This window comes from Cavia porcellus, unplaced genomic scaffold (assembly GCF_034190915.1).
Source record: "Cavia porcellus strain 051 isolate PalLab524CR breed Dunkin Hartley unplaced genomic scaffold, mCavPor4.1 scaffold_31, whole genome shotgun sequence".
NCBI lineage: Eukaryota > Metazoa > Chordata > Mammalia > Rodentia > Caviidae > Cavia > Cavia porcellus.
The window spans coordinates 26,370,667-26,387,935 of NW_026947514.1; the positions used below are offsets into that span (position 1 = coordinate 26,370,667).

The 17,269-nt window shown below is 43.1% G+C and overlaps 1 protein-coding gene across 9 annotated transcripts in view; it reads right to left on the reverse strand.

Annotated features, from left to right (window-relative positions):
* The window catches only part of Ttll5 (tubulin tyrosine ligase like 5), a 273,386-nt gene that overhangs the window by 19,831 nt on the left and 236,286 nt on the right, over nt 1-17,269 (reverse strand). For 3 of the 9 annotated variants that reach the window (XR_010044946.1, XM_063241307.1, XM_003472436.5), the window contains one exon: nt 13,194-13,316. The exons of 2 other annotated variants lie outside the window; for them this stretch is intronic. Coding sequence is in view for 5 of the 7 variants with exons in the window: in XM_063241307.1 (XP_063097377.1) it covers nt 13,207-13,316 (110 nt within the window). In the remaining 2 variants the exon portion in view is untranslated. Of the gene's footprint in view, nt 1-3,552; nt 5,125-13,193; nt 13,317-17,269 lie in introns of those variants that run through there. 4 more of the 9 variants (XM_013155223.3, XM_013155219.3, XM_013155218.3 and 1 more) reach the window with 3 other exon arrangements.

Below are 17,269 nucleotides of genomic sequence, written 5' to 3' on the forward strand. Positions count from 1 at the left end.
ATGGGATAGATTATAGCTCTGTAGCATTCTGTTTTGGAGTTGAACCTCTTTTCTTGAAATATCAAGATATCACTTAGCATTGTAAGAAAAATGGTCCCAGGTGAGATAAATTTGAAAAGTGCTGGGTTAAGACTGTGTCTTTATTGATATATTTCTTTGTAGGATAGTTTTTTTTTTTTGTTTTTGTTTTTTGAGACAAAGTCTCTGGCCTTGAACTCACTATATATGCCCAGCCTGGCCTCAAACTCAAGGTGATCCTCCTGCCTCTGTTTCCCAAGTGCTGGGATTATAGGCATGTACCATACCTCCTGGCTCTAATATGATAGTCTTTGGGGAGTGGTTTAGTATAAATAGCACTTTTCAAATTTACTTTGCAGTGAATGGTTTATATAGTAAATATGCTTTGGAAAATACTGCTTTAGGTTTTTTTTTTTTTTTTTTGTGGTATTGAGACTTGAACTCAAGACCTTGCACTTGCCCGGCAGGCACTGCACCACTGAGCCTCTCTGGCCTCTTGCTCCAGTTTTATAGCTGAGGACCCTGAGCCCCAACAGGTTTGGTGACTTGCCCAACATCACACAGACTGTGGCAAAGTTGAGATGGGAGATTAGTTTTTCTGACCCCACTGCTGATCTGCTAGTTGCTTTTTATTTTGAGCCTTCATGGAGAGCAGGGCACACCACTGGTACCACTGGTCTACAGAAATTCTGACTTCCAAGACTTAAGAGTTCCCTCCGTTGGTGGCAATGACAAGATGATCTTTCTCTGAGTCTATCGGCTGCCATGAGGACTTGGAGGGTAGGGAGGGAGGACAGGAGGAGGAGCTCCTGGGATGCTTTAAAGAAAAATGGATTTATGCCAAGGATAATTCCTGAACAGATGTGAAACCAAACACTTCATCTCATGATACTGCCTGCGCTTTTTCTGAAAGGGAAACGAAGCACCAGGATTAACCTGCTCTTCATCAGATCTGCTTTGTTTCTTTCAAACTTCCATGACCAGGGCAGATTCCATTTCCTGCTAGACCCTTTCTACAGCAACTGAGGGGCCACCTGGGGACAGGAGAGAGGCTTTCCTTCTCTTTGGGCAGAGGCCAGTCCTGGTGGCCCAATGCTTAGCACCTCCTGTACCTCTGGGCACAGCTGGACTCCCTGTCCACGTGCCCTTAGGAGACAGTCTAGTGAAGATGTAACCAGAATACTGATAAACTCATCAACCCCGGCAGGGGGAGAATTAGAATTAGTTTAATTCTAGTGATCTATGAAAAAGTCCACACAGATTGAGAAGTGACTCATAATAGTCTGGGTGTCCTTTTTTCTTTTTTTCCATTAGAGCCCAGGTGTGTGAAAGAGATGGATGAATTTTTAAATAAAACTCTAACATCTTGACCCAGTAATGACAGAGTAAAGCAGGAACACACACACACACACACACACACACACACACACACACACACACAGAGTGTATTTTCCCATTCATCCCAAAGCTAGTTGTACTATGATTTGTAACTTGTGTCAAAATGCACTGTCCTGTAAGAGCCCCCTCCCCCCCAACTGGAAGTTTCTTGGTGCATTTGGTTAGCAATGAATCTCTGTACTCCTCAGGGCACGGGCAGTTGGGCCAGGCTGTCAGGGGTTGGCAGCACCCCCTCCATTGCCACAGAGCAAGCAGGACTGCACAGGGTCAGTCTGGAGATGGCATCTGGTGCCCCTTGGGAAGAAGGAACGCAAGAGTGCCTGCCAGGCAGGGGCTGGGTCACTCGAGGGGAGGGATCTAGACCCCTATGAGTCCCGTTTCAAAGTTCAAGCCACTTGTTCAGTCACATCACACTTGGGCAACAGGCCAGTGTCGAGGGAGGGGTGCGGAGGGGCAGCAGAATCAAAGGGATTAAGGAGAGGAGAGAAGCAATTGCTGGCACGGCCAGCCCATTCTCAGCTGCTCCTGAGTGGATTTGGAGCATGAGGTGAAGCTTAAGGCTTTGAAACTATAGTTAGGGTCCTCCTGGCTCTGTGCTGACTGCAGCAACAGAAATACCCTGCAGCTTGACACCTTCCCGAATGTGAGGAACCAGGTGAGGCCTGGCCCAGGGACAGCTGTGGTCCCCAGTATACTGCTGCAGGGGAGGGACCATGCCCTGGGGCCCTGAGGCCTTTGTGCCTGAGTCCCTGGGGGCGCAAGAGCAAGAAGGAACCCAAATATCTGCTGAATCATGAAGAGCATACACAAAAGGAGCATTAAAAAAATGTAGCTATCTAAGAAGTACTTGCTTGTATGGAAGGCTTTAAAATTTGTTTTTATTTTATGAAAAAACCCCACAAAATCTCATGATCACATAATAAGAGAAAAACAATAGTTGTTATACTGTGTATCACTATCTTCCAAGTAGTAACTCAGAGTACAAGATATAAAACAAAAACATTTTTACAAAAAGACCCCAGTAGCACAAATCTTTGTTTTCAATGAATTAAGATGTATTAGTAGTATAAATAAAGCCAATTAACATGCTGAAATATTTTTAAAACCATGGAATTTGTAATTTGGGGGAGTATTTGAACTTCTATTTCCTGTTTATTTCTCTTCTATTTTGTTTCTTGTGTTTCTCACAGAAGAGAAACCCATGATATTTCAGCTCGTGTGTTTCACTTATTTCACTTAACACTGAATTTCTGAGGTGTGTCTGTTTACCCAAGCTTACCTTTCTTTATGGTAGTGTAGTACTCCATTGTCTATCAAGCCCATATTTTTGTATCTACTCATCTGTCTGTGCATGTACGTGCTGTTTCTTAAGATCTAGCTACTATCAACTGTGTTGCTATAAACATGGGCATACATATATTCCTGTAATATAATAATTTTAATCCTTTTCAGAAGATACCTAGAAGGGGGATTGCTGGGTCAAATAGAATTTCTATTCTTAGTGTTTTTCACACACTGGTTATACTAGTTTACATTTCCACCAGTGTAGTAGTGCTCCTCTTCTCCCACATCCTCACCTCACCTACATTTGTTATTATTAGATTTTTGGATGACAACCATTCTCTCTGAGATAATGTGGTATCACAGTGTAATTTGGGGGGGTGTGGTTTTGAGATAGGGTCCCTATATAGTTTTGACTGGACTTGAACTCACAGCAATCCTCCTGCCTCAACCTCTGAGTGCTGGAGTTATAGGCATGAACTACAACATCCAGCTCTCAGTGTAATTTTAATTTTAATTTCTCTGATGGCCAGAGGTGAAGACCATTTTTCCATGTATTTATTGGCTGTTTGTATTTCTGAGAAGTATCTATTCATTTCAGCTGTTTGTTTTTAATTGGGTCTTTTATATTGGAGGGATCTAATATATATATATATATATATATATATATATATATATATATATATGTATTTATATTTGAGTTCTTTATATATTCCTGATGCTAGTTCTCTGCTTCTGTTTCTCAGAGACAGCAGTTTGTAAATCTGTGAGAAAGTAGGCTGAAGACTGAAATTCCAACAATCTTCTACTTCGAAGTGCTAAGCTCTGGAATCTTTTTTCTCTATACTTGTCCTCTTTGTATCCTGCTAAATGTGCAACTGAAACCACAGATTTAAAAATTATTAAATAGTGCTGATTTCAGTCTACTCTATTAGTTTAAGCGAATGCAACTTATCTTTGGCATTATATTCAGAAAAATACTTAAGCCTCAATGGGAACACTGAGCTAGACAAACACTGTTACAGTTTGTGTCTGGATATCCCTCCCAAGCTGCATGCAATCATGTGGGCAGGCTTTAGAATCTGTGTGGTCCAAAGCTGGGCTTATGGGTATGACTGCTACATCCACTCTAGGGTGGGTAGCCTACATATAATATAAGGGAAAGAAAGTCTTCTCTCCTTGGGCTCCTCCCTTTTTGCTGCCTTCTGCTACCTTGAATTGTTGCCCTCTGTCACGTCACCCTGCCTTAGAGCCAGCTGATTATGGACTGAAACCTCCATAAACTGTGAGCTAAATAAACCTTTCTTTCCTTCATTTTGGGCATTGGGTATCTTGTCTTAGCAACAAAAAAGAACTAAAACAATCACCCTAAGACACTTCCGACATAAGTAATGCATTACTTGAGAGGATTCTAAAACCTGCTGTTAGAACCTATGCATACATGGGCAACATTGATAACCAGTCACTGTTCACATCCTTTACTCTTCAGTCATCTTTTGCTGTCAGTCAGCTTTGACTAGGCCAGAGTCAGCAGGAAAGTGCACGGTGCACCAGATTCATCATCTCTGCTACTGTTTTTCTTCTTTAGTGAAAGGTTATACTGAGCCAGGCTTTACTCATGACAGGCCAGCAACATGAACACTTTTTACTGTGTTGTTCTTCAGGTTTCTGAGTCAGCATCTTCTCTCTGGCTTCACTGTGCACAGAAGGATTCCATGGAGAAAAGCTAATTGCATAGGAGGTCTTCTATTTTAGGTTGTTCAAACAAATGAGAAGTGCACACTTCAGGGTCAATCACTTTGTTTTTAAAAAGGTGAACATCTTTTTCATGCAAGGCTGCAACTTCTGGATTCAAGGGGCTTCCTGTCTCAATCTTATAGAAAACTCTCCCTGCATACATCAATACCTGCCAAATAAGATTATGGTTCCACCTCCATTGCGCAAATGCTCCCTTCACACACAGTTCATCTGAGGCGGGATCAACTAGTGGGTAAAAGACGGGAATAGCAAACACCAACCATGGACAGTCACCATGTGGGATGTGAACTATAAACTTGAACATGCCATCTTGACAAAGCCCGTGCCGTATGAGTATTGCTCCAAACCACATTAACGCAGAGTGATACGATGGCAGAGTGATTCGCAGACTCCTGATAACTTCTGCTTCACAATCAAGGTAAATTCTATGAGCAGAGAATATTCCAGGTAGGCGGGCCCATAAGAAGCACCTGTGCCATTTGTTGACTGTGCTGCTGGGGCAGGAGATGTAGTTATGGGTAAAGCATTTTTTGGGAACAGAAGGCAGCTGTTTTTTTGGTGCAGTTCATGGAAGACTGTTTTTCACAACTCTGGCTAATGTCTTCTCTTCACCATCAGAATCTCTGTGTACAGAGGTTGCAGACAGGCTCCAGAAACGGTTCATGTATCCTGCAAACAAAGAAATTCAGTGGTCTGTGTCATCTGACTCTTCTGTTCTCAGCATTCACTTTCCCCGGGTGTCTTCAAGGTAGCCCTCTCAGCTGCCAAGCGCCACTACGGTCTGACAGCATCTTTAGGGGCAGCGCCAGTCCTCCTCTCCTCTCTGCCCTCATGTGTTTTTTGGTGTCATACCTAAGAAACTGCTGCCAGGTCCAAAGACATGAAGATTTACTCCTGTTTATTTTTCTAGAAATCTTATACTTCCCCCCATTTCATTTAGGTCTTTTAGCAACTTTGGGTTAATTTTTGTGTGTGGTGTAAGACAGGGGCACTCCACAGACGTATGAGTTTATTTATAAACACTTTCTTCTACTCTACTGACTTATCCCAGGCCACTCTATCTTCGTAGATTCTGTATTCACAATCAGCTTTACTTCCTGTTTAAAATTCTGATTCAGTCCTGTTGACTAAACTTCTGTTTTGGATTCTCCATGCTTCTATCAGGCCCACTGCTATTGCTTTTGGAGAATCTCAGTAAAGATCTGAGCACAAAGAAGCTTTTCTTTAAATGAAATAGGGAGAAATAGTAACCTCTTTCAATTTCTGAAACAGTTTTACTTAGAGCAAAATCTTAAGAAATGCCATCTTAAGATGGCATTTCGTATTGTAATAAAGTTAAGCCTGTAACAACATTAATTTGCATAATTTAAGAGTACACACAATCACTGTTCTATTGCAGGCTAATCAAGAGCAAGTAGTAACTTAAGTAGATGTGGTATATCATAATTTACATTGCATCTAGAGCAAAGAAAGAAAAGAAAAGAAAAAAAAAAGACAGGCTCACGTTCTAGTTCAATTGCCAGTATCTGAAAAAACATAAAAGAATTTATCATCTTACTCCAGAAACAATTCACCCAAAAGGTGTGATAAAAGACATTAAAACATAATGAAGTGTTAAATTTTATGATGTAAGTTGTAAGTATCTAGGGATTTAAAAGATGGTAAGATATTGTTATACTGAAGCAAGAGGATTGCTGTGAGTTGAAGGGCGGCCTGAACTACACAATAAGACAAACAAAAACACAAAAGGCAAAATACAGTTTATATAATTATACAAGTAATGATTATTGCAGGAGATAAAATGTAACTGAATCCTTAGAATAGGAAAGATTTATGTAATTAAAGCTTTGGCAGGTATTATAAGTACTAGCAATTAAGACAGAAATATGAAAATTCACTCATTCATCTATTCAGCCAGCATTTCTTAAGCCTCTACTAAGGGCTGGGCACTGTATTGGGATTTTGGAGTCAAACTGGACCCAATCTTTGCTTTCCAGGAATTGCAGTCTTTTCAAAGGAAAAGTCAAGTGACTCATAAAAATCCCAGAGCATTAGGAATGCCACAATAATCACAGAGGTAATCAGAGTTCTATCTGCGCAGAGTCAAAAGGCATCTAAATCAGATCAGGGGTGGGAATAAGGTAAGACTGGACAGGAGGAAAGGAGCTGAGGAAAAACAGGAATTAGCAATATTTGGAAGAGAGGGATAAAAGGTGGGGGGACTGCATGCATGAGGAACTCCTTGTAAATGCAGGAACAGAAAACAAACAGGCCATGTGATGGGGTGAGCACGCTGCCTAGTTTCTACACTGCTCAGGTAACATTACCCCTGCCATCTGTTTCCCAAAATGTACAGATGGATCTTCAGTAGCAAGGTAAAAGCCAAGGTATCTGGCTGGACTCTTGCCTAAAAGCATGGCTAGTTCTTCTTGTCAAGAGACCCGTGGAGCTATGTTATATTTAGGATTGTCTAAGACACCTGCAATTCACTCAGCTCTCTAAACAGCCATTATCTTAAACTTGCATTATGCAGATTGCAAAGACACTTAGGACTGAATTAGTCTTTTCACAAAATGTCTTTTTTGATATACATGATGATATTTTGCTGCCACAAATATTGCACCGAGAAGGGACCGCACTGCTGGGTCAGCTTGCTGAGGGCACCAATGCACTTAGTGTGCTCTAAATCCACTATGGCAAATACTTCCTTCAGCATAAGAACTAGGAAAGAGCTTAATTTTCTCACAGAGTATTTCTTCCTTTTTGATAACAAGAACTATATAATCCAATCTCCCATGTTTCCTTGTTTGTCTTGGCTTCAAGATCCTCAGAAAGAAATTTCACCTCAAATAACAGTAATGTTATTTAGTCTTATAGTTGGAAAATTTGAATTATCTTGCCTTTTGCCCCCAAGTTTTCCTTTCTATTTTTACATTTTATTATGTATTATATTTGAAGACTGGATGCTAGAGATGAAAAGCCTGTTTTGAACCTGCATGACTACAATCGTATCTAAAGAAATCTGCCAGAAATGCACGAATTGGCAGCTCTGCATCACGTGATCATGTGACACTAGCAGGAGGCTGGCATCTGTCTGTGAGGCAGCCACCGTCCACTGTGCGGCCTAGAGTCAGAGCTCTGCTCACTGACGGCGCTCTGCTGGACCAATGGCTGACTGGGAAGCCCTCTGACCTCATCCTCTGAAGACTGACTGCACAAAACAGACATGTAATGTCACCTTGTGGCCGTGCCATTGACCTGGACAAAGAAGATGAGCTGGTCAGAGGGAAGGGCTGCCAGAGCTGCTGTCCAGCTGGCAGAGTGGTAATTACCCTGCATAAGCAGGCGGTTTCCTGAGGACTGTGTTTATACACAGTAAGTTCCCTTAGCAGAGTAAACTGAAGGTGTCTTTCCCTTGATAAGAAAATTAGGGACCATTCAAATTTTCTATCCTCTTCTAAGAAGAGGATATGTATATATACACATGCAGCACAGTGATTTATTTTAGAGAAATGTAAGAAAGGGTAAGTATAAAACAAAAGTCTTGAGAAAGAATTACAGTTCTGAAAATTTCAATATCTGATTAATAATAAAAGGTTTGTTTTCTATAAATAGTTCACTAATAAAGTTTGCAGCTCAACTATAATGAGTTAAAAAAAAACCTCGTGTCACGTTTCAAAATATCTTCATTTGAGGTTGTGACATGAAGACTATTTTTTTTGGCAGTACTTGTGATTGAATCTGGGGTTCACATGTTAGGCAAGGCTCACCACTGAGCTGCATCACCAGTCCCTTATTATTTTTTTTGAAGTTCTTTATTTCTGTCTCCCTGCCCGCCCCATTTTGAGACAGGGTCTTGCTTGTAGTTTAGGTTGGCCTTGAACTTACTATGTAGCCTACACTGGCCTCAAACTTGTAGTGACCCTCCTGCCTTAGCCTCCCGAGTGCTGGGATTACAGATGTGTGCCACTTTGCCTGGCTCCTTTATTTTACTTCGAGATAGGATCTCACTAAGTTGCCCAGGCTAGCCTGAAACTTGCAATCCTCCTGCCTCAGCCTCTTGAGTAATTGTTATTAGAGCTGTTCAACAGGCTTTGTTGGGTTTTAATAGTCATGGGAGGAAAATTAGAAGTGAATAGGAAGAGGAATAAAATGTTTTCAGCATATTAAGAATTAAAAAGATATTCTTTTACTTAATTAAAAAAAACGCTATGGTGACTTCGAGCCAGCTGACTTTTTTCACTTTATCCCCTTATAATCAGGTTGGATTTTCAGCTCCTGTCCCCTTTTGACATCGGGTACACTGGTTATGTTTTAATAATGTGGCTAAAAGGATACTGCACACATCCAAGCTGTTCTCTCTGGCATCGGATAACTGGATTCCGTGACTTAGGTTTCAAGAGCAGCGAGCCTCTCGATGCCTGCAGTGCTCACTGGAAATACCTACGTGTCTGAAAGAGGAGGACATGGCAGCGTAAGGGCCCACTGTTTTATTTTGCTAGACAGGGTCTTCACTCTGAGGACTTAAAGGAACCTGAGTCTTTTATGGCATAATTGAAAGAATAAAGGGTATATATCGAGGCCAATCATGTCAACAGGGCAATATACTTCAAGTCATCATTCTCCAACCCTGCAGTTAAACACCTACACTCCTTAGAGCCTGGTTCAAACTCCACACAGATCGTGTAAGCAGGGTGATAAATATTTCCATGGACAAAGCTCGCTTTTTTCCAAAACCAGACATGGCACAGCACGCCATTTTCTTTCTTCAGAGCTTTCAGGTACAATTATGTCCCGAGGATACAAAGATGGTAGCAAAGGTATGTGGCTCCAACAAGTATCTCATCAAAACCAGCAAAGCGTGTGGGTTCGGCGGGTTCGCAGGATGAAGCAATAACTCAGAGTTATGCAGCAGACATAGATGCAGTGTGACTGGTTGCTTGCTTGATTCAAGGCTACAAGAAGGGACTGGCTCTTCTCCCACCCAAGATAGATATTACACAGGACCACACAACTCTGCTACAAGATGTGGTGGTGGGTACAAGTCTAACAACCCGGGGTGCCACGTATTTTTTTCCAGGAGGTGTGTGTGCCTCTGTACCGTAAGTGTAATTTGAGAAAGGGGCCACTGTACTTTCCTAGTCTGTCTGTAACAAAGTAGTAATTGTTAACAATTGAAGAATCATCATTCTCCTCTTGGGATTCTGCCAGCTCAGCAAGAGACAGTATCAATTTTCAGATGTTATCTTTCCCTGTAACCTATTTCTTAATCCATTTCAGAAACAGGCTTCCCTGCTTTTCTTTAAGGCAAATGAAAGCCCTTGGAGTGAGTTTTTAGAGAACTCTCTCATCTCTCCCTACACTGACAGTCAGTCTGGCTTCTCCCTGACTTGCAACCAGGTTGCTCAGCTGGGCTTGATTTTTGTTTCTGAATGTAGAAACAGCTACTAAATAAAATGAAAGAGGCCTTCGGACAGGAAAGCATGAAATTTTGATGGCTGGAAGCCAGGCAATTTTCCCATGTAGAGGGATCTACATCCTTCTTGTTTGGTTGCAGCCAGGCTGAGGCTAGTATAGCATGCGGTGCTACAACATCCTCTGCTCAATAAAGCCCATAATGAAGTGCTCTGACAGTGGCTTAGAAAGAGGTGACATAAGATAATTCATATTTTTTGTTGGTCCCTGATACTGTGAGTTAAAGATATCCTTCCTACTAACGTTCGTTCTAAGAATATTCATGGTGGATACAGTATGCTGAACTCAGTTTGGCCACAGGAGGCAAGAGAAAGAGGTTTGGGACAAGGCTGGAAGTTGATGACATTCACAGCTCCCAGAGAAGGCGGTCACACTGCATGCCACACAGTTACTGGTCACAATGAAATCAGTGCTAGTCAAGAGACAAAAGGCAGGAGGTGGAGAGAAAGCTAGGCCAGAACCTTCACTGGGGCTTCCTGGGTATAGGCACGGCTGGGCCAGCAAACAGGTCCTGACTGGCCAGTTTGAGTAACTCTAGCTGGCTTTGGAATTCCAGAAGTCGTCTCTAGTTGCCTTGCCCTGGTATGATCAGGCCAGGGGGGCTCGGTGTGAGTTAGAGAAAGAGGGAGATTCCCAAGGGGGTGCAGAATTGGGATTGGTTGGTCTGCATATAAAAGACTTGCTTATGGGGAAGAGATAATATCTTCAGGAGTGAGCTGGCCCGGGATAGACTGTAAGATCTGCAAATGCCTGAGAATCAGGACCACAGAAAATAAAGTCATTTTAATGGATTGTATAGTTAGTATGACATGAATTTAAGTCACATGGACAATACCCAATGTAAGCCAACTGAACAATGTCCACACTGAAATCTGACGCGAGCTGGTGGCAGCCAGGGAGGGTCTTAGTAAGATTAGTCCCTAAGCACAGCTCGCTCAGTCCTTTGATAAGGACCACTGATGTTTCCCCAGCATCATATAACACATTATACAAACACGTTGCGAGTCCTCTGTTCTAACCTGACTGCTGCTTAAGCCCTTAATGAAAAGCTGGTCAGGACTGGCACAGCTGGTGATGATACTCGCTGACACAGTAGTCGAAGGGACCTGTGTTGGCTACACTGCATTCACAACAGAAAGCAAGCGTGTCTCTGGGTGCTGGGGCGTGACCTCTGGTGGAAACTGCCTGTCTCAATGACTTTTTCTGGTTGCTGAGACAAAATACCCTATACCACAGATTAAGGGAAGAAAGTTTATTTGGTTCACAGTCTCTATGGGTTTTAGTTTCTAACTGGCTGGCTCCAAGGGTGGCATGGCAGAGGGGCATCACAGAGGAAAAACAGTTTAGGCAGGAAAGCAAAGCAAGCAAGCAAAATGACAAGCTACAAGTGACAATAGCAGCTTCTTTCTGCCCCTTTTATATTCTATCTAGGCTATCTGGCTTAGGTGGGTGCCAACCCAACTAGCCTTAGTCCCAGCATCACCATTCTAGATCTAGATCCATTCTAGATCTCTGAAAAAGCCCTACCTATGACTGCATGAGGCCATAGGAGGACGTCTAGACACAAGTCACAACACTAATTCCCTGCTCCTAGAGAGGGGGCCTGTTGCCATCTGCTGTGTACCAGACTGCTGGGCTATCTCTGGGTTTCCCCCGAGTTACACTGTGCCATGGACACAGGCCCACAAGCCTCTCTAACCCACAATGCACTCTGTGTCCACCTGGCCTGTTGCCTCCACGCTGCAGGTGATCACGAAGCCCTCAGCCAGCCCTACTTACACACAGCATGGGCTCGGTGGGCTGGGTTAACCAGAGAGATTTGAAAACGGCAAGATCGGCCCTTTCCCAAAGTTTCTTTGGTAATGATTGAGGCGAGCCATAAAGGAGACGTTTGGGGCAAGTGATGTTAAAATTGTGGCAGACTTGCAGTCCTGGGAATGGACGGACACGAGCACTGCTTGGCAGGCCATCAGTTTGGTTTGGAGCCGGATGTCACATTCATTCTTCTGGCTGCCAGTCTCCTGAAGTAAATACCGACCTTCTCACTGTGTTTAGCTTTCTTCATTTTGTGAGTTGTTCCTCACTGGGCTGGCTGCTTGGTATCAGCCCTGAAGGACGACTGTCTGTGTCCCTATAGAATGCTGGTTGTTTTCAGCTCTCTGGTAGCGTTTGGTAGATGATCCAGCCATGGATTTGGTGTTCCTCTCTCTCTTCTCATTCCTTTCTGGAAAGAGCTTAGAAGGGCTGGGGAAAGATTTTTGAAGTTTTCTGATCCAATATAAATGAACCCTGTGGTGGGTAAATAATTTTCTTCCCTCCTTTGCTCTCCTGGGGTATTTTAATGAATAATATTTCTCAAATAAGTTTATAAGTATTCCCCAGAGGTAAGAAGAATATTAAGTTCGTAGCAGGTGTGCCATTAATGTTTTCTTTGTGTAGGAGAGAGCAAAGAGGGAAGGATTTACAGTCTTGATGTTTCACAGAATTTTCTGGTAAGTTCTGAAGGCCACTGCTGGGTAAAAAGTACTCAGGCAGCATTAGTGAAGCACAGACACCGCGTATGAGATCGAGTCTGACACTGAATATATGAGCTTTTGTTTTGGGGAGGTGGAAGACAGGGTTTATAGTTTGTCTGGCTGCCAATGAAAAGTATACTTATTTTAAATAACTCAGAAAAAGTACAATTAATCAATCTCACCAAAAGTTTACAAAAATGTTTTGTTCTTTATCTCTCTATTACCTGAAAGTCTAGTTCACAAACTACCTGACTAAAATCCTCCTCTGATAATAAATTCTTTAGAGACTATGGCAACTTCATCTTTAAAATATTTCCCCATATATTCTTTCATTTTACCTGTAATAATTCAATTAGTATAGCTTTAGTTTCTTTTATTTGTCTCAAAGACACCATATTTTAAAACAAAAGCCTCAGATAATTGGAAAGAAATTTATTACTGCCACAGCACCACCTACTGGTAGGCTAACGCAGGAGCAAGCTTTTTGCTGCTAAACTTGGACCAGGGGTTTTGAATCTCTAAGCTTTAAATCACAACTTCATTGTCTTTTTTTTTTTTCCAATTAGAGGTGCTGGGGATCAAGCAAAGACTCTCATGCTAAGCATGGGCTCTGCTACTGAGTTACATCATCTTCCTCCGCTGTCATTCTGATAAACTCTTATTTTCTCTTCATAGCTACACTAAGTCTCTTACTGTGGCATAAAGTCAGAAAGTGATGATAATGAAAATGTGCTCTTATTTTGTTACCTTAAATTGGCCCTTACTTCATCGACTTTGATTTTCTCTGTTCTATAATTGTAGCAAGGGCTCCAGATTGTGTGGGTAAGGGTTTGGATCTGGCGAAAATAACTTGGGGAACTTCCAAAGATCCTAAAAAAATGGAAAAAAATATGCCTACTTCAGACTACATTGACCTTGGCCCAAAGGACAAGAAATAAAATTCAAAACTAGGAAAGGAACTGTCATTCTCACAGGTGCCATCCTCCCACCCAGCTTCCTGCCAAACACCAAAGCTATGGTCTCTTTTGCTTTCTGACAGCTTAGAAGAGTGGGCTGGGTCATCAGCAAGAAGTCTTCCTGTCCTGGCCCTGGGGAGAGAAGATTCTGAGGAACAGTAAAGGGCCTACAACACTATAGCAAACACCTCGAGAGCTCTGCTCATTTTTATTTCCAATCTCTCATCTGCAGAGTGGGTGACCCACTGGCTTCACCAGCTGTATTCCATACACTGAAACAAATCAGAATCTGATGATGAAAATTGGTCATCTCACTGAGGGCTGCCAGGCAAATAATTTATTTGAAAGGTAAAATGGCTCCTATGTCCGTAGGATCTAAGCTCTGCTGGGTTTATTTTATATCGCTTCTGCTGCTGCAGAGACACAGTGACATGGGCAGGTACAGTCACCCCGATGAGCTGCTGCCCTGTCACCCACAGTGCACAACCATAACGCATGTCACTGGGGCCTAAAACACACGTTCACCACGAACGCTGCTGCTTATTTCTGGTAAATGGACTCTGTCACTGATGGTCAAGAAGAAGGGCAGCTCTCCCCTCCAACTACTGACCAACACGAGAGCTTAAGAAGCAGGGTGCGGGGGAGGCAGGAAGAAGCTACACTCAGGGTGGGCAGGGTGTAGGCAGGAGCTAGGGGCAGGGACAGGGCAGCTGTGTGGCCTCGGTCCCCCAGTACTGGCAGTTGACATTATCCAACCAGCACGTGAGAAGTGTCAGTTATCTAATCTGCTGCTCTCTGCTATTTTAGTTCACCTCAGAACTCAAGCAGAACGAACGCTATGGTTATACAGAGGGAAAGCCAATGTCTTTGGCTTTGGGCCAATGGCCCTCGCTCCAGCTTTCTTCTCCAATTTCCAAATTTGCTGACTCTCCCCTTTCTCTTCCATAGCAAACGTAGAATACACAGCCCAAGGCAGAGAAGCCCAGAAAAGCATTTCCAGAGCGTTCCAGGCACTCCCTACTAAGGGCTTCCACATTCACTACCTCATTTAATGCTTACAATAGAAAGAATTAGCCCAGCACCAGTAGGGAAGAAGTCTGCATTAGGACAAACCACCACCTTAGAATCAGACTGTCTGGGGAACAGAGCTGTGCATGTTACTGGCCAGGTGCAGGAGAAGGCTTAAAGGAAACAGACACTGACTGCCTTTGAGGGCTCCTTGTTAACCAACCGAGGTATAACTGGTAAGACAGGGACTAAGTATCTTTCAGAGATAGTTCATGGATGGTTCTAGATATAGACCAAAGTCCCAAGGAGAAGCATAAACTTCCTGGCTTTGCATGGGGGTTGTTCTCCCTTCCAGGTTTTAACAAAAATGTCGCACTGGTAACCTAGCCCTCTCCTTTCCCTAAGGCACTCTTTGGAACTTCTAGAATAACTGTTTTAAATCTAACTGAACTATAGAAAACACAAGGTCTGTAGATGAAATGATATGCTAAGAAATTACTAGTTGTATAAATAACTGTAACAAAGTTAGTCACTAATGCTGCACAGGAAATTTATCGTAAAGTACAGGAATGCCTGGCTGTTGCTATATCATCTCCATTGGTCTTTCTTGTTTTTATTTTTTTTAGACAGGGTCTCACTCTGTTGTTCAGGCTGGCCTTGAACTTCTGGCAATCTCCCTGCCTTGGCCTCCCTGCCCTGGCTGGAACTAGAGGCATGTGCTACTATGTCTAGCCCATTGGTGTTTCTTTGACCAAGCATCTGAAACACCAGGAGACTCGGAGCAGAACAAATTCAAAGGTATTTAGAGGCCAGTCACTAGATGACAAAGCAGTAAATAACAAGCTTCCTAAGCCCAGTAAGAATAATTTGCTTGTTACCTTACTGTGGAAGTAGGAGGCAAAGGTCAGTTCTAAAAGCCAGGGTGACGCCTAAGTTCTCTTTATTCTGCAATTTTATGCTGATGCTGAATTCAGTCTGATTATGATAAAATTTCCCAAACTATGTCACTAAAACTCAGTAGGCATCCATCTACAGTCAAGATGCCACATGTATGACCCACCCACCCTTCACATTTCTGACTTCCTCAGCCAGAGTTCCCAGAAAATTCAGTCCAGTATGCACAAATGCGGCAGCCAGGGCTTCCTGGAGCTTCGAGGCTTTGTAAACTCCTCCAGCTTAAGCAAACTTTGAGCATCAAAGGGCTCTAAATACTCTGTCTCCTTCAAAGACCCCCAGGATCCTCATGGCCATTACTTCTTTTCTATCACAGTTCCAAGGAAATTTTACCTCTTAAAAATAACTGCCACGTTCTAAAGGCTGGGAATGTAGTTCAGCGGCTGAGCACTTGCCTAGCGCATGCGAGGACCTGGGTTCCCTCCCCTGCATTGCAAAAATAGTGACAAAAAATCCACTGCTACATTCTAGTAATTCGTTTTTGAGGGGAGGGGCATGCGTATATTATCCATCAAATATCCCTTTGATTCAGGGTTCTAAAATTCAGACAGCACATTTTACACTTTTATCAGAATATTAGTATTGCCTGACTTAGTATAGGTCCAGAACCCTTCTGTATATAACACTTTATGTAATCCTCATAATAAGCCTGTAAGACGTGTATAATTATCCTCATGACATAGCTAAGCCACTGGGCTTCAAGGGATCTTGTTACCATTTTAAGGTGCGTTACATTAATACCTGTCTACACTCCCCCCATGCCGGAACTCCTTGAGTTACACGTGTGGCTCATAAACTGGCTCCGCTATTTTGTCCCCAGCCATGCTAAGCAGGGGGCTCGCAGAATACAGGACATTTTCATGGACCCTGCAAGCACTGTGACCTCCTCCTGGAACTCCTTCCCTCTCCCGACGGACTAGTCCTCATCCCTCTCAGCAGCACAGCCTCTTCTTCTAGGAAATTCTCCAAGCCCAAAGACCTGAGCTTACACCTTGGGGACAAATGCTGCCTGGTCATGTACTAGCTGTAAGGCACGGGACACATTTCAAGATCCTCCATCTTAAAGAGGAACACAGCTTTTACATTAAAGCCTGTTCAGTGAACAAATGAGTTATTACACATAAAGCATTTAGAACTTGAGGCTAATACAGCAGACGCTCAGTCATCTCACCTGCCTTTGTTCTGCGTGCCCCCAGTTCCCAAAGTACCCCCGGCCTTACCTGGAGCACACTCCCTGCTGCTTCCATGTCCTTCCCTCCTTGCCTCCTTCCCTTCTCCTCCTCCCTCTTTTCTTCTTTCGGTTTAGTACTATCGGGGATTAAGTGATGGCCTTCTGACTGAATTACAGCCCCGGTCCTCTCCCCTGCATGGTGCTCTCTCCATAGCAGGTGCTCAGTAATCATTATTTGTTGAATTGAATCAAATGATGACTGAGTGTATGTTTATAAACTGCCATGCACAGAAAACGATCCCTGGCCCACTGTTGCCTAACGCATGTATAAACAGAGCCTGTCCAGCAACTGTGACATTAGCGTGACCTGACTTGGTCAAAGAAAAGACTACTTGCATCCACTTGCAGCCCCCAGAAGCTGCTCAGTTTCAGAGCCTCAGTTTTCTCGTGTGAGGAAGATGAGAAGATCAACTTCCTAGGTGCTGTTGTGAGGACCCAGTGGGTGGAAATACTACAGAAACGGTAAAGCACCAGTCAAATACAGAGCATTTTCACTAAATGCTGCATATTTAGTAGCATTTACCAAATGGAGGAAGTTTCCAAACTAGCCCCCAGAAAATGCCTGTCCTAGGCTGACACATTACTTTAAAGAAGAATGGAACAAAAACGCCCATCTGCTGAGCTTTAAGTCTGGGCTCTTTCACCCAGAGCCCTGGTCAGAGGCCAAGCTGCCC